At 40.0% G+C, this 21830-nt stretch overlaps 1 protein-coding gene across 1 annotated transcript in view; it reads right to left on the bottom strand.

Annotated features, from left to right (window-relative positions):
- Window positions 1-10825, bottom strand: part of PLCXD3 (phosphatidylinositol specific phospholipase C X domain containing 3) — a 308568-nt gene extending 297743 nt beyond the window's left edge. Inside the window, exon 1 of the mRNA XM_007950524.1 lies at window positions 10723-10825. Coding sequence (XP_007948715.1) covers window positions 10723-10825 — 103 coding nt within the window. The remainder of the gene's footprint in view (window positions 1-10722) is intronic.
- Window positions 10826-21830: the final 11005 nt, after the last annotated feature.

Below are 21830 nucleotides of genomic sequence, written 5' to 3'. Positions count from 1 at the left end.
CCTAAGATATCTATAGAGCATTCAAATGCAAATGTTGGGAAGGCAGTGAGATATTTGAGGATGGAGGTCAACAAGAGATCTGGGATAGTGATATAAGTTTGAAAGTGATCAGAATATATGTAACTTCAAACCATCAGATTAGGCATTGTCACCTAAGGGGAAAAAGTAGCTATAAAAATAAAATGTCAAGGCCTGAGCCCTGGGTACTCCATCACTTCCTTTGATGTCAAAAAAAGTAGGGGTAGTTAGCAAAGATGACCACTGAAGTATGAAAAGCAAGGCAAATGCAGTAAGATGTCAAAGGAAAAATGTGTTTCAAAAAGAGAAGTATGGTCAACCACATCAAATGCTGCTGAAAAGTAAAGTATGATAGAAAATAAATCATTAGCTTTGGTAAAATACAGTTTATTGGCAACCTTGTAAGAACAACTTTAATAGTGCTGTGGTGTGGAAACAATGAGAATAGAGTGGGTTAGGGATAAAGACTTGAAGACAGAGAAAATATTTTTACAAGGATCAGAGAAGTAGGGAAGTGGGTGGAGAAAAATGTGGCATCAAAAGAAGCTTTGTGTGTGTGTGAGAGAGAGAGAGAGATAACATATGTAACAAAACATTTGCCATTTTGAAATTTTTTACCTGTACATTTCAGTGACGCTAATTATGTTCACTATGTTGTGCTACCAACATCATTATGTGTTTCTGAATTTTTTCATCACCTTTAACAGTGTCTTCTAAGCAATGAGTGCCCCTTTATTAGAATGGAGATTTTTGAGTTATGTTTGTGTGACTGGAATGAATCCTAGAAAAAGAATAACATGATGAAGCAAGGGAGGGGGGGATAACTTGAAAGTAACATTTGAAAAGTTTTGAGGCAATGGGATCTACAGCACAACTGGAAAAGTTGGGCTTATATGGAGCAGATTCACGTCTGTCTTCCTCTTAACTAAAGGCAATACAGCGTGTGCAGAAATAAATGCAGATGGGTTGATGGTTTAGATGATGGGAAATTGAGGAAATCCTTGTTTGTTTACATCTATTTTTTTCTATAAAATAAAAATGTGATCATCAGCTTACAATAATGTGAGGAAGAAGTGTTGATTTGAAAAGCAAGACAAAGGTATGAAATTATCATTGGAGAAAATAGGTAAATGAATTTGCTAGGGGAGTGTAGTAAGACTGTCTGTCAGTATTATGTACTTATTTAAGGGACTCACAGTTCAGCTGTGTTCTTTTTTCCAGCAATGTTTAGCCACTGAAGTGTAGGACCAGAATAGGTGGAGAGTTGAGTTTTACTGGCTTGGAGTTTTTTCAGTTAAGGAGAACAGGAAAGAGTGATGCAAGAGAATTAGGGACATTTTCAAGGGTGTGATGCTAATGCTAGACTAAGGGATTAGAGCCAGTAAGAGAAATGAGGACATGAGGGGATAATGGAGACTGGACAATACATGATAGTCTGCAGCCCCTCTCTGTATCAACTTTACTTCCTCCTGACCACCTCTTTCCAGAGGCAGGTGATGCAGGTGTGTGCTTAGGGTTAAATCTGTAGTGAGGCAGCCCTGGCTCTCCTCCTTCATATGGCAACAAGGGCATAAAGCCTGAAGTATGCATTGGGATGAGTTCTCACTAGTCCACAATGTCACCATCATCATGTACAAAAAGATAAAGGGAGGCTCCAGAAAAGCTCAGCAGGAAACTATGATCACCATTCATCGTAGTCCATTTTCCTTCATGAATTAAAATTCTCCTTGTAAATTGAGGAACAAAGCCATCATTTATAATGTTAACGAAAGGTAAACATGACTGCTACATAAAAATTAACTCACGAAGAATTCTTCCATGTGAAACATAATATTCTATGACATTTAAGACAGAGTGGTATAAGAGCAGTCCACTTCTGGGATCTGTAATGAAACACAGGAACATAACAAGAGCATAGCTAACAAATCAATGAGCATCTGTTTCAGTACCTGGTCTCTGGAGGTGACTAATCCTGACCTATGTTCTTCTCTTAATAGAGCATAATAAAAGCATATGGTGCCATTGAAAGCTTCTGGCGACAGAATTCCATCTGAATTGTGTTAAGTTGCTCTCTCATTTTTCCTTTCCTTGAGAAATAATTTAGATACTTTTCTAGTCTCCAATCTTCTGAGACTGATCCTAAACATATGCAAGCTGGGAGACATAATAAGATACAGAAGCTTCTTGAGGACATCAAGTTCCATGACTGTATCTTGGAGTTTCTTGAGTGCCTGTCATGGTGGCTTGGTCTCTGGTTTCTAAAAACCAACTAATGTTTGTGTGTGAAAAAGGCAGCCTCACTGGTGGTAATAGATATGTTTTCCAAACAGAGCCAATCCATTCAAGCAAAAATTAAGGTGTGTATGTGTGTGTGTGTGTGTGTGTGTGTGTGTGATATCTTTTCTTTATGGCTCAGAGCACATCAATTACTCTAATGTTCTTTAATACTGTGGTGCTCTTGGGGATTACTTTAGGTATGTCAGACTATGTGGTTCTATTTACATCACCCCAGACTATGTGGTGGGAGCAATATGGACCACAACTATATTCCTAGTAGGACTGAGGCTCCTTGGAGATCATCCAGAGATATGGTTAGAGAAGGCCAACAGAGATGTTCTTGTAAGATAAATCAAGAAGCGTCCTGGAAAAGAAGCTATCCTAAGAGAAAGTTGGTACACATGCATAGAGATTGAACTAGCATTAAAAGTGAGGCAAAAAAATAGCACAAAATCTATCCCAAAGATTCTCTTCTATTCAATATTCATAAACTCATACCTGAGTCCTAGGGGATGGGGCAACAACAAAAGAATCAATATAAACTCCAAGAGGTCTTTTGTTGACACCCATACTAGGCATAAAGCTTGAAAGGTATAGGCAGTGTTAGCATTCATGGCTTCAGCAGTGATGGAGAAAGAATCAGCGGGGATAGAAGTTAGAAGTGGCAGCATCCACGATGAGAGAACCCAGGTCCAGGAGCTTTCGACCACAGTGGAATACAGGGCCCTTATTTTACATTAGCATCCTCAATGTTAGGCCTCTGCAGTCACTGTACTGGCTCTGGTGGGGACAACCACCAACAGTGATGTTTTGGGCATAGGTTTTTAGAAGACCGGTCCCACTATTACAGCAGTAAAGGTGACAACTCCCCAAAGCTCCGTCAAAGTAAAAAAGAAAATGGTAGAGGACACATCCAAAGAACCCCTTTAGAAATTTCTAAAACTATTTGGAAGACGATTAAGAAAGCATTGGAAAGAAGTTGAGACTGGCAATTATTACGACTCTGATTTTACTTTGGGGCTAGTCGAGCTTTGAGTCTATGTGCCTGTTTTGGTTAGTCCTCCCTTACAAATATCCCCTGATGTTATTGCCAGCATGCACCACTCAACAATCTTCTTCCTCTTCTTTGTAATTTCCCCTTTCTATTCTGATTGGGTTGGGATGGAACGAAATAAGGCAAAATAAACTCTAAGCTACAGTTTAAGACATCTTATTATTTTTATTATTATATGAGCCTTAACATATAAACTTTGTGGTATCCTGGACACCCATTAAGATGGCTATGATTTGACAAAAAAAAAAAAACAGAAAACAATAGGTATTGGAGAGAATGAGATGAAATCAGTATTCATTTATTGCTATGAAAATAGTTTGGCAGATCATCTAAAAGTTGAACCTAGAGTTAACATATAATCCAGTAATTCTGCTCCTACGTACATAAAACCAAAAGAAATGAAAGCAGGAATGCAAAAAAAAGCCTTGGAACAAGTGTTCATTGCAGTAGTCTTCACAATAGCCAGAAGCCTAAATGTCTATCAAAGATAAATGGATATATAAAATGTAGAATATGTATACAATGGAATATCACTCAGCCCCAAAGAGAAACAAAGCCCTGAAATACACTACAACACGGATGAAACTTGAAACACTATGCTGAGTGAAGTAAGTCAATCACAAGGGGAAAAATAGTGCATCATTCCACTGACATAGATTATATAGGATAAACAAGTGTACAGAGTCCAAATTTTATTAGTGGTCTCTGGGAGTGAGAGGGGAAAAGGAAAAGAGAGCTCACTGCTTAGGGGACACTGATCTTCTACTAAAGGTAGTGGGACAATCTGGAAACAACAGTGATGGTTGAACAACATGATAATTAATGTCACTGAATTGTATACCTAATGAATGTTGAAATTGCAAACGATTTGTTACTTATGTATTTACCACAAGAAAAAACAGAACAACAAAAATAACTTTGTGGCATCCATTTTAGCAATTTGAGGAGTTTTTTCCTGGCACTTAACTATTTTAGAACATTGATGATGCCAAATAACTGAAATTCAAACGAGTTGAGTTATAACCACATTTATTCTTGTTTCTATTCCTGCATAAGCCATGCTTCAAATAAATGGAGCTTGGCTTGCAAATACAAAAAAGAATGATTTTTTTTTTCTGTCAGAAACTGATTTACTGTTTTCCTCCGTGTTTGATGGCTTTCTGATCCTGATTGTCATCACATTATATATTCATGATGCTACTTTTATGCAAGAGCAGTATTAAAAAGTTCTAGCTTATAAGGAAATTAAGTCAACCTGCAATTTAAAGATACAACAAAAGTAGTTGGACCTGTACACAACAAAGCATGAGACCAAATGGACAAAAAAACAGCACAGGGATGTTTCTAAAGTGGCATTGGTAACCATTGGTAGCACCAGATGGGCTAATTTTAAGCACTGCTGATGGCAGATACCAACAAGCAGCAGGACTTCAAGGAAATGAAGAGAAAGGTTTTACATTTATCTCAGTGACCTAATTTGAACACTTAAGTAGCAATTAAACCACATTTGTTGTTCAAGGTGCCTGATGAATTTTAATGTTCCCAAAGTGGGCCATTAACCTTGAGTCAAAAATGGAGTTCTGGCTTTTAGCTTGACCGCAAATTTACACAGTCATGGAGAGAGTCTAGGGTCTAAGAGAAAGAGCCCAGTACATAGACACACCTTTAAATTTGGTTCTACCACTTACAGAAAGGTCCCCTTAGAGCAGGTTTCTCAAAATCTAAAGGTGAACATTAATCACCATGGGATCTTGCTAAAATGCACATTGTGAGTGAATAAGTCTAAGGAGTGGAGTCCACCACCTCTCGTCCACCTTGTATGTTGCTGTAATGCTGGAAGCTGTACACTGGTATTTCAAATACCAGCAGGAGCACAAATGCTGGACAGGTTTCAGTGAAGCCTCTAGACTAAAACAGATGAGTAAGAAAAGCCTGGCAATCTACTTCCAAAAATTAGCCAACGAAAACTCTGTGCATCACAACAGATTATTCTCTGATAAAGTTCTGGAAGATGGGTTCCCTGGATTGCAAAGCACTCAAAATACACAGTCGCTGCAAAAATAAACTTGAGCATACCTACAATGCTGAAGATGGCACCAAACTGGGCAACATTTCATTCTGTTATAAATGGAGTTGACATGAGTCAGAGCTGACTCAACAGCAACTAACAACAACAACAAAGGAGTGGGGTCTGAGATGCCACATTGCTACCAAGCTCCCTGGCGTACCTATGCTGCTGGACCCTGGAATAACTTTGAGTAGCCAGACCTTAGAGGAGTTTTGATAGAACATGTAAAAAGCACATGTGTGCATGGGAACACACTCAGCAAACTGTTCAAAACCAAAAAACTAAACTCACACCCATCGAGTTGATTCCAACTAATAGTGACCCCTATAAGTTCACTGCTGTTGAGTCAGATCCGACTCATAGTAACCCCTCCTTGGGTTTCCAAGGCAGTATCTCTATGGAAATAGCTTGCCCAATCTTCCTTCTGAGTGGCTGGTGGGTTTGAACCGCTGGCATTCTGGTTAGCAGTCAAATGCGTTAGGCACTATACCACCAGAGCTCCTCCCAAAGCTAGAAATCTTTACAGATGCAGACTGCCTTATCTTTTTTTCCACAAAGTGGATGGTGGGCTTGAACTACTGAGCTTTTGGGTAGCAGCTAAATGCTTTAAGCACTGTACCACCAGAGTTCATTTACATTGAGTGACAATAGTTGGTGATAGTTGGAAATTCAATTCAACTCATCAGGAAAAAAAATGTCACTAGAACAAATGTGGCCAATTACTCTTCAGCTTTTCCTTTTAAGCAAAATCAAAAATAAAGTTGGACATTGGAAGGGGATATCAACCCTGGACAATGGTGTTGCTTTTCGATTGCTTTGGGAAGATTGGCTTCCATATCACTATACTGACTAAAAAGATGGGGGGCGGGGAGTGCCTTTCTAAAGAAGTTTGTACAATTAGACCCAGCACCACACTTAACCTGTAGATTGTGTCAACCTGATCAAAGTGGAAATAAAACTCAAAAACTCCAAATTCACTGCCATCAAGTCGATTAAACTCATATCGACCCCCTTTGGGTTTCCAAGGCAGTAAATCTTTACAGGAGTAGATTGCCCAGTCTTTCTTCCATGGAGTGGCTGGTGTGTTTGAACCACCAACCTTCTGGTTAGCAGTCAAATGTCTTTGGCACTACACCACCAGAGCTCCAAAGCAGAAGGAAGGGGACAGTTGGCTCCAGCAACACTAGCAACAAGAAGAAGGTATTGCTGTGAGGGAAAAGTGGACTCAAGAGCACAAGAAATCAGAGCTGTATAAACATCTTGTTTCCCTAAGTAAAACTGTTCTTTTCCACGGATAGTGACATTTTCAGAAGGAAATGAACAAAATTCACATGTATGATCATTGGTTTCAAAAGCACTTCTTTCTTCCCCAAAAGCTTAAAGAATAAACAATTCCCTATTAAAGAAAACATAAGCTCTCTCTCTGAAGTTCCAGCCCCACAATTTTTTGCCATATATTTCATTATTTATGGTTCATTTACTGCAATATATGAAGAAGGTTTGCATCATTTACCTTTTGAACACAGCCAGATGGCCAGCACCTTATATTATAACATCTTGCCCAGGTCACCCAACACTTTGCTTGATCTCATGATGGATCTCTTTAAAATGGTTCTGGAGCCACTGTGATGATAGAGTTAGAACTCTGCCTCAAAAATAGAAATTTATCCAAATAGTATACCCTGTCTTCCTGTCTCCATCTCTGTTTATCCTCTCTCACCTGCCTGTGGTGAAAAGAAGCATTCTTCATAATCCAAGTGCCAGGATCTTGTTAACAAAAGGAATATGAAGGAAAGCTTTGTTTGGTACCATCAGAGAGAGGAAGAAAAGATAAACGAGACTGGCATCACAGTAACTGTCAATGTGTTCTGGTAGTGCCATTGCTTTGAAAAATAAATTGAAAGTAAAATAACTAATACCAATGACCAACTTAATGCCTCAGCCCAGTCAATAGCAAATCATGAGGCTATTTAAATATAAAGTAGTCAAAGATCAAAGATCAATGTGGTTCTGAAAGCTTTCAGGATACAGACATTTACGAACTACTTAGAGATGTCAGAACTGCACTGTGGTGGGAGACATTGCACACCTGCAGATTGTTCTTTCTGCTAGCACTGAGTGATCTGGGTCAGCCACCCCAGTGGTGTGGGGCCTCATAATTAGGCAGCTCTTCATTTTCCAGGTGCTACACCTAAGGAAACCTGAGGCTTTGTGAATGACCTAACAGCAGTTCCCCTTCAACAGAGATGCTGGTGTGGTGCACCAGGAGTGGTTTTAAATGGTGGAGATAATTACTTAATTCAAGCTGCAGCAACTGGCCTAGTAAACATGTAGCAGCCAGGAAGCTATTAGCATGATTTTAAGGCAATTATTCCATTAGTATTTAATAGTCTCCAATTAGTCTTCTCTGACTACCGAAGTTTGGCTGTCTTTTTTCCTCCAAAAATGATCAATGTTAAATAATGCAGAGAAGTACCAAAGAAGACATTTTCAAACACAGTTTGAAATGGTTTGTATGGATCTACCAAATCTATTTCTATTTCACAGAATCACGAAGGAATTCAAGGGTGGTGAATTTGTTACGTATTTACTTTTTTAACTCAGGTGTTGGGGGTAGGCAAGGGAGGCTTTTCAAGGAATCAACTTTGTGTATAATATTTAGAGATGTCATTGGGAAGACAGTGAAAATTCCCATGGTGTCCCGATGCCATCACCTTTATGTCTACTCTCAGACTACCAGAATACCAAAGTCACTGGCCTCAGATATTCAATTTGGAAACTAGAGGTCTTGGTCAATAGCAAATCTCATGGGGAAAAGAGGAAAGTTGCCCTCTCTTGCTAATGCCTACCTCCTTATCCCCTCATCCTGATTAGTACTTCTTGTTGCTGAATCATCCAGATAGGAACCCCAAAGACTTTCCCTCCAAAAATTCCTAGAAGATCCTTCCTAAGGTCTGGTTTAGGGGTCAGATCACCAAACTGAAGGGCATTTGCCTGACTAAGTGCAGCTTTTTCATCTGTAAATTGGAGATAACCATATCAGCACTGACTGCTTCACAGGATTTTTGGAAGAATTGCATGAGCCATGAGCCAGTCAGTGTACCTAGCAGTGCTTTAGTCTACTTACACAAAATATATAATATTGGCAAGTATAAAGACCAAAGTTTATAAGTGGTTACCAGGTGCGAGTGGGAGGGAGGGGAAAGGGAGCACTCACTGCTTAGGGGACAGGGAACTTCTGTTAAGAATGATGGGAGAATTTGGAAACAGATAATGGTAATGGTTGAACAACATTACAAACATAACTAACTAACGTGGTGTAGTGCCTAAGGCTTTTGATTGCTAACCAGAAGGTTGGTGGTTCAAACCCACCAGCCACTCCATGGAAGGAAGATTGAGTAATCTACTTCCATAGTGATATCACCCCAGAAATCTAAGGAGGGGTCTCGACTGCAGTGAGTTTGGTTTGGTTTTGGTAATGTCACAGTGAATTGCACATGTAAAGAATGCTGAAAAGGGAAACAATTTGTTACATACAGTTTAACCACAGTAAAAAAAAAAAAAATGGTGAAGTGTTATAGAAAAGTAAGGTAAACTCAGACACAGTATACATCTCAGAACTAGCTATGAGAACACAGGCCTTTTGAACACCCTGCGTCCCTAGAGTCACCTAGCAGAAGGCTGGCAATGCCATCTGCCCTTCTTACCTTCTGTGTGCGCACAAATGCTCAGATGATAGCATGTGAAAGTAGCTGTCTACAAATGAAATACAAACGAATGAAGACTAGAGGATGGGAACACCTATGGAAGTGAGAATGGAATTTTGCCAACAAAGTTGTGTGCTTTCCAATGTCTCCTTCAACAGAGCAATCCCCAGTTTACCCTGTAGCAGGGCAAGGGCAGAGTGGAGAAGCTGGCCTATTCTTTTCCTTGGAGATCCCTGGGCCCTTGGGAATCTACCTCTTGAAGAAAGGCAAAAGGAAACAAACTCTCCCAGGGACTGCGCTCAGGGGGCGGCCAGTGCCTCAGGTCGTTGCCAAGCGTTCAACTGACTAACGACCGACCATTGATTTGAGTTACTGATCAAGTCCGGCGCTTCTGGTTCTGTTTTCCACGGTAGCTGAGAGGGGGAGCTGGTAAGGGCGAGATCAAAAAGAATCAGACCAGGAGGTCGAACTTGATAACCAGGCTCAGATCGTGGAGAAGGTGGGTTACCAATCAGTAATTTGCCCTCCAACCCGGTCCTAGAAGGATCTGGTGTCTGCTCCCTCAGCCCAAGCGCACAGACAAATCGGTAGCGAGGTATGGCTCTGTCAACAATTGTCACCGTCGTAGGCTGCCCTGAAACGACCCTTCCTCCAGAAACCTGAGACAGAGGCCATAGCGCGCTCCCGCCCCAGAAACCTCCCCAGTCCTTTGGTCCAAGACGTGCGTGCGCGTCATGCTGAAGTCTCTTGAAACCTCGTTCTCTTCCTCGATTTGCCCAGGCTTCCTTCCTCCCTTGTAGGTTATTTGGACACCAGCGCAATCCCTTCTCCCACTCCTCTGCCTCTGCTCGCACAGGTTCCCCTGTTCGGTTTCTGTCCTGAGAAGCCAACACATCGTGCCGCAAAGGGCTTGCTTTCCTAACCCGGGCGCTACTCGTCGCTATCACGCACTCCGGCCGGGCTCCGGTGGTGCTCACACCGCCAGGCCCTCCGGGGCCATGCAGACCACAGAGCTGCCCTCTTCCCCGCGCCCCCTTCCGCTCTCGGTCAAGGGCAGTGATCGCGCCGCCCCCTGTCCCTGAACTTTCATCACTCTTCGGAAAGCGCTTTGTCTTTTTTAGAGGATATTGGGGACTAATATTAATGTCTCGACTAGGTTTCACAAAGAAATCTACCAAATCCACTCAATTCCCTGCCAGGGATGGAGCCCGCGTTCACTCGCCAGAGACGAGCCCCCAGGACACTAGCCTGAGCTCACCACGCACCGCCACCCTACAGACCCAGAAATCACCTTGCATCCCCAAAATCTATGGTGAAAATCGTGGGAGGGGGCGCGAGGCACCACACAAGACCCGAGCCTCTCGCATGCCCCAGCCCTGCGCTTACAGCCTGCTTCCAAAGCCGGGAAGGAGGAAGGCAATCACCTTGACGCCGGGCCACCGGGGGCAAACACTCGCCCGACCCGAGACCCACCCTGGAGATGAGTTTCCCTCCCGCAGGTGCGGTGGCAAGTTCCCACTTAGTGGCAGAGAAGGCAGGGAGGGGCAGGTGGAGTGCGAGCCAGCGGAGCGCCCCGCCGGCAGCCTCCGCGCGCCTACCTGGGATGGCTAAATTAGTGAGGGGGATGCTGTGGATACTCTCGGGCAGAGTTGCCATCCAGTCGGCGAATTTCAGCTCCTGCTTCCCTTGAGAAGAGGCCATAGTGCCGGTCGGCGTGCAGCGCGCGGGTCCCCGCACTCCTAGGGCTGGCTGGCAGGCTGCTGCCGCTAATCCAATGTTTGCTCCAGCCTCGCTAGAGTTTACACTCTGCTCCGCGCCACACCCACAGGATGGCGCAGACACATGCTAATTTCAATAATTATTCAAAACACCCTATGCTCCCCGAGTGCCTCCGCCAGACTCTGCCAGAGCTTTTGTTCCTGACGTCCGCGCCGAGCTCTCTCCGCTCTCTCCTCCCTCCTGTTCCCACCTCCCCGCTTAGTCGTCCTTGGCGTGTCTTCCTTTCCACGCCAAATTTGGTAGCCAAGCTTTCCTTGGCTTCTTATTATTATTCTTTTATTTTAAAAACACAGCACAAAATAACTTGGTCCACTCAGCTGCTTTGCCCAAGGTCTTGCTCTGCCGTTTGGTGTGACTTTCAGGTCCTGTTTGTGTAAAGACAGTCTTGTGGTTGAACCCCAAATCCTAGTAGACTTTGGGATGCTAACCCCTGCTTAGAAGCAGACTGTGGTGCTGGCGTTCAGGACTTAAAATTCCTACCAAGGCACTTTCTTTTTTGTAAGCTGCAACAGGTTACATATTTCCTCGTCTGAGCTCACAGTCCTGCTTATGACAAAATGGTGGTCTGTATTCACGACTTTGTCTAATCTTTGGAGTAGTTTCCAAGTGTCCAGACATTTCAGTTAAGGATCAATCATGAAAATTCTATGTTATTTCTATAGCTAAAGCTGTGTATGGCCCTTCTGTCATTTTTCTTGCACTCAGGAGAAGGCTCAAGCCTGATACTAAGGGGGAAAAAAAAATCACCACATATCCCAGTGACATGTTGTCGTCATTGGCAGTAGCATTTGGTGGAATTTATTTGGCACCATTCAAAATGATCCGTGTGATTGTCTGAATTTTCATTCCTTGGCAGACTAGGGAGATGTGCCTCTCTCAGAGAAAAATCATTCTTTGAGCCTCCAAAAAGCTGTCTTGGTCCACCCGCTCTCACATGAGAAAAAGGAGAGAAACCAAGTTTGACAACGATGATGAGGCCAGTGCTGGCGTGATTGATTGGGAATGCATAAGCATGGACTCCAAGAGTGCTGGTTCTTTGCAACTCAGAGAATGTAGGTGCAATTAGGTTACCTTTGTTGTTTAGGTGGGCAAACAAGTTCTCAGCCACCAGAAACTATGGAAGTTCAAGTCTATCCAGGGGGCCCTTGGAAGAAAGACCTGGGCTGATGAAATTAAAATCAAGGTAGAACAGTGAGCTATGGAGTGTTCATTTATTTTCATAAAGACATTTAACATAAAAACAAGAACAACTAAAGCCTGGATTATTTTGTACAAGGATGCCAAACCCAAAAACTGTTGATCCCAAAATGGAGATAATTATGGAAAAGATGGAGAGAGGAGAGATGACTTATCCTTGTAACCAAATTTTCTATTCCCCTATCAAATCCGTTCATAGCTTCAAAAAAACATGGCAGGCTTATCTTTAGGGATGAGAAAAGAGTTATACTGAGAATTTTTCCCAAGGTATCTATTAAGATTCTTGCTAGTAGAACCCACTTATTCTTTTGATCGGGGTGAAGATTTAGTTCTCTGGGGATTCTTGGTCAAAAACCTCCAAACACCACCTTTCTGGCTAATGCTAGTGGTCTGGGAGCATCAATTAGGGGAACTCACATCTGAGAGTCAGCTGATCTGTCCCTCAGCATCTTAAACAAGTCCCCTAGCCTCTGTCAGCCTCAGTTTTTCCATTATAAATTGGTGATAATAACTCACAGTTGTGTGGTGAAACTTCCAGGATATAGTGTACATGAAAGTGCTCGACAAACAGTAAAACATCAGCAACATAGGAGGCTTATTGAAATATCAAGATAAGTCAATCTCTCTCTCTCTTTCTCTCTCTCTCCCTTCCCCTTGCCCTTTTCTATTCTTATAAGTTACTCATTTTCAAGAGTATGAAATAATTGTTGAATCTTTTGAATATTTTAATACAATGGTCACAAACAGTATGCGTTGTTCAAGTACGTTGAGCACATGTGTTCTTGAAAAGTTGCAAAGGATTTATTAAAAGTGAATCCACCTTAAATATGGAGGAAATTCTCTCTATAAAGAATCGGACATTGAATGTTTGGGCAAAGCAACCAAACAATTCATTCTCCAATGTATCTGCTTGAAAGCAGGATATTTTATGTATTGTTTTAGCATAAAACATTAAGCATTACATTTCTCTGTGGGCAACCCAAAAGAAAAGACAGGGCTGAAAGTTGATGATTCTTAATTCCTTTCCCTGCTTTGTAATCAATATTGTAGACAATTTTATGCCCTAGCTTCCCTAACTTCTTATTACTAGTTTTGGTACACTTACTGAGTGGCATTAGGAAAATCATGAAATTTCTCTGGGTTTTTCTTTGCCCATTGGCAAACTAAACTAGAAGTAGCCACCAATCACTAAACTAAAACCAAACCAAACACTGCCAATGAGTCAGATCCGACTCAAAGCGACCCCTCCTTGAGTTTCCAAGGCAGTATCACTGTGGAAGTAGATTGCCAAACCTTCCTTCCAAGGCGTCACTGGTGGGTTTGAACCACCAGCCCCCCTGGTTAGCAGTCAAATGCCTTAGGGATGACACCACCAGAGCTCCCCCTGTAATCACTAGGGCCCACTTTAGCTCTGTCATTTGATAATTCCATTACCTTTATGATTCTCTTCCGTACATTTAGCTGCTGGAAGTAGCAAGAGATGAATGTAAATATTCTGTTTTAGACTAGTTTTCTTACCTCTAATAAACTAGCTCAGGGTCTGGATCTATGTGTTTGTCCCCACACCGCAAATGAGAAGACAGTACTGCTTTTTAATTGTGGTGTTGATAGCAGCTGCCCTCTGAAAATCAACCTCTTTTAACCAAAAATTCAAGGGGGGAAATCATTCTATTACTGAAATGGCTTCACACTACTATTAAAACTTGTTCATGCAAGTCTCAGCTGTCCATCAAATTCACACTACACAGAATTTATAAACACTGCTACTCATTTGGAACATTTCATCACTTCCTATCTTCTTCCACCCTTAAAAATACATATCTCTTTGCTGTGTATTTTCATTCATTAGTTTGCAATCTTTCTTAATTGTTGGAGAGATGTATGTTTTATTTTTTCAACTAAATTAATTGCATATATGTTCTAAAAAACAAGGCTTCCTATAGGTCAGAAAAAAAAATTACAACTCATTTCAGCTGAATAATATTTCTAAAAAGGAATTCTGTTTAAAACAGTTCAAATTACTAAAAGCCCAGGATTTAAAAATATGCATTTATTAAAGTAAACATATTCAAAAGGGCAATACATAATATTTGTAAATATATAATCAGTGTGAATTTTTTTTTGTCAATTATTCTCTCTAACCTCTACCTAGATATCCCATACAAAGAACTTTATTATATTTTAAGCATAAAAATGCTTTTTGTGCTTAAATTCAAAATTAGGAAAAAAATGTAGCCCTCTTCTTCACTCCACCGTTTAAAATCTGGAGTTTTCAGCCTTATCCCTCTTCTCTTCCCCAATATCTAACCTTACATGCAAGCTACAAGTACACTAATGAACACTCACTGAATTTAATCTAGACATTGGAATCACAGGCTGGATCTTCCGAGATTCAAAGGCCTGGGTTCAAATCCAGACTTTACCAGTTAATGTTTATTGAACAGCATGAGAGTTCAATGAACTATGTAGCTCATTGTTATGCCTCTTGCTACCACCATACCTTTGTTCATACTCCGAACTCCATATGGAATATGCTTTCATGCCTTCAATTGGGGAAATCCTTCCGTTCTGACCAACTCCTCTTTGAAATGTCCTTTGCTATCCATATCCACTGCTGTTTGAATAATCTCTCTTATAGAGTGTATCTAATTCCCTAGCTAGTTTTAAACCTCCATGTGGACAAGAATGGGGCTGACAGCCTATAATGCCACTCATGGTGGCATAAGAAGTATTCAGTCTATGAAGACATACTAAGTGTTCAGTCTATTTGCTCACTTATTGAATTATTTCATAAATATTTATTGAGTTCCAATCATATTTTCACATAATTATTATGCACCACATTCTGACCTAGAGAAAGAAGATAAAGCAGCAAGTCCCTGACCTCACTGAGTTTCTTTTCTAGGCGAAAAGTGATGAATGATAGAATAATGCCTGAATAAATCAATGACTTGGCTGCTCTCCTCTGCATGTCACAAACCCTCCTTTAGAATGCCTATTTTCTAGTACCTCAATAAGTAGCAAGGCACCAGAGATTTATAACTTAATTTTGAAAATATATTTTGAAAGAATTGATTCAGAATTGTTTTCTCTATGCTATTTCCCCTGATCTTTCCTATTCCTGTTGCTAGCTTGGTAAAATCAGCAGTGAAACTCATAAATAATATTTTCAGAAAATAGGATTTGGTGGGGTAGGGGTAGACATGGAAGAAAGAGAGATATACTGCTTTTTTTTTTTTTTTAATTTTCATTGTAGTTTGGGTAAAAGTTTACAGAGCAAATTCACTCTCCATACAGCAGTTCACATACACTTTGTCTCTTGACATTGACTACAATTTCCCACAATGCAACAGCTCCCCTCCCACTTCCTCCCCATTGTTACTTCTTTCCTGTGTCCATCCCTGCATGCACTGCTGCCCTCTGAGCTGTCTCCCTGTGCATACACAGCCCTTCTGTTCTCCCATGATTGTTCTCTCCAAAGATAGTATCTACCTAGTATAAATGTTCAACTCATATGCCTGTCTTTTGTTTGGCTGGAAGTCACAGGAAAGATACTGCATTTTGTTCTTACACAGAATGAACACAGTCCTGGAACTATTCTACTTACCACTGAAGAAGTCTTATGGCCAATGACCCTGTTGGATAGACGCACAATGCTTCTTCTATCCATTACAAAGTTCCCATTGTAACCATTTTGTAATTGTTTACTCTTCAGGCAATGACTACCAAGAACACATCTGAAATTGAACAAATTATGCTATTACCTGCTCAGTGGGGGAGAATGCATATAGTGAAGGAAGCTTGGGACAGATCAGTAAGAGGGTGTTAGAAAAGAGTTCCAAATCCTATAGGATTTGGGATTGCATTGGGCCATTTGGGCAATGTTATAAGGAAACAGAGTCTTACACTGATTTATGTGCTGTTGGAAAGTGGGGGTACAATTGAGTAGTATAGTAATTTTATCTAGAAGGAAAAAAGACTGACGCTAAAGCTGTAATGGGTAAAGAAGCAGCAGCCACTCATATTAGCCAGAGCAGGAGTATGTTTGGACGTCTTTGGCACTAGGACAATATTCATATTTTATCTGTTTTCAGCCATGATTGCAGAGGCATTCCTTTTTTTGATTCATCATGGTCACAGCGTGACCCTATATTGTGAAGATGTTCTGCCTGGGTGTGAGCACCAGGTCAGTGCATAGCAACCCCAAGGCTTAGCTGACAGTACCAGACCAGCTTCTAGTTGTCAGAGCTACTTCCCTCTTTCTCAACAAGGATGCAGCCCATTCTAATTTATCTGTGGTTCCAGGAGACCTTATCTAGTGGACATATGGCAATGATAGCTGTCATTGACTACTTTTATTTCATATATCCATAATGTTTATCAGTAAGGTTTTCACTTACACTTATGACAAGAACAATTTGATGCAATCAAATAGATTATATGGCTGCATGTGCAAAATCATGGATGTTCTTGCACACGTATGTCCCCACAAAACCTTTTGTATTTTCCTGCTATTCTCAAAAAGTCTTGCAACTAGACTGAAGCAAAGATAATCCCTGCTGCAGGGTAATTCACCCAATTTGCATTTCTTTCCAGTGTCTTCTTGCAAACGCCAAAGGCAATCATCTATATCTAGGGCTGTCTGACAGACACAGATAATGGTGTGGGACACCAATAACACGTTAGAGAAAGAGATTCTGAGGGGAAAATCAGATAATGAGCTCTCAGTCTAGCCCTAGTTCTAGAACTGCATTGAGCCTGTGGAAGAGTGTGTCAGAAATCTGTGCATAGTGTAAGAGGCAGGACAGATGTCTGGCTGTACAGGGAGCTCTGAGAATGTGCAGGTGGGAAACAATGAAGTGGAAACGGTGACTATTTGTGCTTATTCATTTTTTCTTGCTATCTGTCTACCAGCATTTAATAAAGTTTCGCTTCAAAGTTTTTAGTTATCTTCCTTCAAGTATTAAACCTTTCTTTACAACTTGATATAACCACTAATTTCTAACTGTACATTTTTCTTTCCTTTTGTTTTCATCTATAAACAAACAAAAATTATCAAAGAGAAATGCAATTAATCTTTTCTTCTTTCCATGAAGAAAATTACCCACTGGCATTGAGTTGATTCCAATTCATAGCAGCCTTATGAGACAGAGTAGAACTGCCCCATAGGGTTTCCTGGGTTGAAATCTTTATGGAACAGACTGCCACAGCTTTCTCCTATGGAGTGTCAACCTTTTGGTTGGCAACCAACTGTTTAACCACTGTGCCTCCAGGGCTCCTTATGAAAAACATTCTTGGTGTATTATTTATATATGCAAAATAAATAAATAAATAAAACCATTGCCATCAAGTTGGATCCAACTCATAATGACCCCTCTGAGGTGGTGTCACTATGGAAGTAGATTGCCTAATCTTCCTTCTGAGGAGTGGCTGGTGGGTTTGAACCACCAGCCTTCTGGTTAGCAGTCAAATGCCTTAGGCGCTATGCCACTATAGCAAATAAAAATACAATAAAACGGTTTAGATTCTGTGTTTTTCAAGAAAATGCATAAACTTGAGGAATCTTACAGTTAAATCATAACTAGTGAAGCTCTGAGTACCTATCTACACTCTAGTGCTCAACAGAAAAACTCATAATTTGTTCTAGACTCGTGAGTGTATGCTGGCTGTTGTAAGCTTATGACAGTACTATTCTGAGAGTACATACCAAACAATTTTGTTGTGGTTGATAGTCACAGCTGACTTTTGACTTGTCTTTTAAAGCATATTATGATGAAAACTGTCCCACATAAAAATAAAGAAAAAACAAACTCACTGCTGTAGAGTTGCATCCGACTCATAGCTAGCTACCTCTTCTTTGGTTTCTGAGGCAGTGTCCCTATGGAAATAGATTGCCCAACCTTCCTTCCAAGGAGTGGCTGGTAGGTTTGAACTTCCAGCCTTCTGGTTAGCAGTCAAATGCCTTAGGCACTATGCCACCAGAGTTCCTAAAGTTAATAAACCCCGACTACTAACTCTATCATGCAATTTCAATAATTATCAGCTCATGGGCAGTTTTTATTTACTTTTACACATTTCCCTTCCTAACTTGATTATTTTTAAGTAAATTTCAGATAGCATGACGTTTAATTCATAAAATATTTTATGAATTAACTTGTTGATCATTTAAATTACTGAAGCTCAGTTAATTCAGGTTAAAAATAATGACCAGTGTTCATTGGAATACCCTGGCTGAGTTTTTTCTGGCTTGAGCTATTTGTGACATAGAGAGAACATAAACATGGAGCTTTAAATTACCTTATCTAACCCCAGTGGTATGGATAGGGAAACTGCAAAAAGTGCAATTCAAACTTTAGAGATCACCTTAAGTTAAAGTAACACTACAAATGCAAAAAAGTAGAATTAAAAATTTACAAACAGAGATCTCCCTAATTTCAAAGAAACCACACATGCTCTTGGTTGTATAACTGTGGGCATGTGTTGTTGGAAGCTCCCCTGTGTACGGTGGTTAAACGCTTGCCTGCTAACTGAAAGGTCAGTGCTTCATGGGAGAAAGAGGAGGTAGTCTGCTTCTGTGAGATTTAGAGCCTTGGAAACCCCCTGGGGCAGTTCCACTCTGTCCCATAGTGTCATGGAGTCTGAACTGACTCAACAGCAACAAGTTTGGTTTTTGCTTTTTGATGTGTGTCATTGTAATCATTACATTTGTTCTGAATAATCTAAATTCTTTCTCTTTTGAAATGGTTGAGGTTTCACAATGTTAGTGCAAAAGGAAATGCACATCCCCCAAACAAAAAATAAAAAAATCTTAATATCTCAGCCTCATTTTGTTCACTACATATCAAGTAATTCGTATGACTACTAAACTATTTTATTATATATCACATTTACATTGATTTTACTATTATTAGTTGCTGTTCAATTGATTCTGACTCACAGTGACCCCAATTACATAGGCATAATATTGCTTTTCCTTTCCCATATAAATAGGAATATAATTTAATTTAAATATTGCAAACGGCTTGAAAATAATATTTGACAAAATACTAAGAATATCTTTTCAAACGTCTTTGTAAAACATGAAAATAGCTTTTTTACAGTTCTAGAGAAGCCATATCCTTCTAAGACATAAGAATACATTCTTTCTAATAATTACCAAAAATTACAATTGAGTGCTAAATTACTATGTTTGGAATCAAAGTATCTTTGAAAAATTTGTGTAAAGATCTTGCAAAGCTCTTTACACACACTGCAGAAAGTTTTACAAAGTTTAGCCTACATCAGTAAGAACAAATTATCACTGGAACAAGATGGCTCAGGAGCAGCTTTTCTGGCCCCAGCAAAGATAATTTTGGGCCCAGAAGAGATGTGTACCAAAGCCTATCATAAATCACATAGCAACCAACAGAAAGGTCCATGAGGAGACTACAGATGCCTAGATGGCTTATTTCAGTGGCTTCGTAAGTCTAATTTGTGTTTCAGTTCACCATGAAGCATCATGGATGATAACAGAAAAAGAAGAGCAGACATCTTCCCCCAAACATCATTGTGGCATGAGGAAGTTATAAAGCTACCTCCCTAAAAGAGAAAAATTAGTAAGCATGTAATCTCTACATTAAGGGTTTGGCAAAAAACCTTTGTGGTCAAGGCACTGAAAAATGGCATATTTCTCAAAATGAATAATGCTGATTTTTAAGCACAAAGGGTCACAAAACTAATCTTTATTTTTTCATGGAAATTCAAAACTATAGTACTTAAAGTTATGTCTTAGTAATGTGGCCACCTGCAGGCTGTTAAGCAACTGAGGAAGAATGTCCCAGTATGCACTGGCTAATGACAAGGAAGTTATTTTCTAGTTGAAATAATTTATAGAAAGAAAACTGCAACCCAGAATTATCATATGCTTAGTGTGATTATAAAACTTGATTTTTTTTCCTATATGACAATTGTTGATATAATTTTCCTCAAAGATATTACTCATTATACTTTATTATTAACCTTGATTAGTGAGATTGAAAAAGAATACACCTACTATTATGATTATTCGTGCAGCTCTTGTTTCCTTCCACAGGCATTGAAAAGCCTGGGATGTGGTTCTTGGCTTATCCCTAAAAGACAGCAGGTTTGGTAAAGTCAGTGTTAGAAAAGAGTGGGTTGGAATTGACTGCAGTTCATTACAATGGCTATAAAGGGGTTTGGGAGTCCTTCACCAAGTCAGAAACCATTTTAAAATAAATTATACTAAATAGCTGTTGGAAACAATAAAAAGGCAATGTGAAGTAAGCACATTTCCACATGCAATGTGTTTAATGATGTGATTTGATGGAAGGATGTTTGCTAAAGTTAATAGCTATAGGAGCAATTCAAATATGTTATAAATAATTTTAAAATCATGTGGACAGATTACATGTAAAGCAACTATTGATAAGTCAGCTAATTAGTAATATGATGCAATGGTTATAGATCATTTTCATGATACTGCTTTCAGATTAACAAAGAATAATTTTAAGTGTCTGTCACTAATATATATTAACCATTTAAAATTAGTGTATACATATATCCATCTCATCCATTGCCTGTAACAATGGATTGGAGAAGAAATGAAGAAACCACCAAGAAATAAAAGTAATGGAAACCAAGGAGAGAAAATAAATTCCACAAGTTATAGGGATAATATGGTAAAGGGTAAAATGGAATGGCTATAAAATAAATGATGAACTCCTTTTTTTGTTTTGTTTTTCCACCATTCTTTTGTATTTCCTGAGTGATACAAACAGTTAACATGCTTGGCTGCTACAAAAGATGGGAGCATCAAGTTCACCAGTAGCACCCAGAATAAAAGCCTGGCAATCTAGTCCCTAGAAAATAAACCATTGAAAACCCAGAGTAGCACAGTTCTCTTCTGGCTCACATAGTATGACCATGAGTTGGAATGAATCAATAGCAACTCTAATAATAATAATAATGTAAACTTCGGCAATAATTCAGTTAATACAATTACAACTGTAGAAAACTTGACTAGTTAATTTGGATAGTTAAGAACTTGACTGCTAACCAAAAGTTGGTGATTCAAACCCACCAGCTGCTATGTTGGGAAAAATATGTGGCAATAAAGATGTGTCCTTGGAAACTTTATGGGGCAGCTCAGATCTGCCCTGTAAGGCCTCTATGAGACAATTGACTCAGTTGCAAACAAAGACAAGACTTTTATTTATTTGACAGCACTAATTAGCTTATTTTTCTTCATTTCACTTGTTATTGCATAGATGTTGTCTAAAGCTACCTTTAACAAAACACTAGGATGAAGCTCTGGTGGATAGTGCCTAAGGCACTTGACTGCTAACCAGAAGTTTGGTGGTTCAAACCTACCAGCCACTCCTCGGAAGGAAGGTTGGGCAAACTACTTCCATAGTGATTCTGCCTCGGAAACCCAAGGAGGGGTCACTATGAGTCAGGTCCGACTCGACGGCACACAACAACAACAACAGGATGAAAATAAGATGATTCATTCCATTATTTACAAAGACTGCCTATATCAGTATAAGGCCTGATTTTTATTCTCTATTCATTCAAGTGAGCACTGTTGTTATTGCATAGATATTGTCTAAAGCTACCTTTAACAAAACACTAGGATGAAGCTCTGGTAGCATAGTGCCTAAGGCACTTGACTGCTAACCAGAAGGCTGGAGGTTCAAACCCACCAGCCACTCCTCGGAAGGAAGGTTGGGCA

The sequence above is a fragment of the Orycteropus afer genome, unplaced genomic scaffold, assembly GCF_000298275.1.
Source record: "Orycteropus afer afer isolate SDZICR_OR568_19922 unplaced genomic scaffold, OryAfe1.0 scaffold00275, whole genome shotgun sequence".
NCBI classification, from domain to species: Eukaryota; Metazoa; Chordata; class Mammalia; order Tubulidentata; family Orycteropodidae; genus Orycteropus; species Orycteropus afer.
Note: the sequence above shows the minus strand (reverse complement) of the source record. Positions and strands in the feature narration are given on the sequence as shown.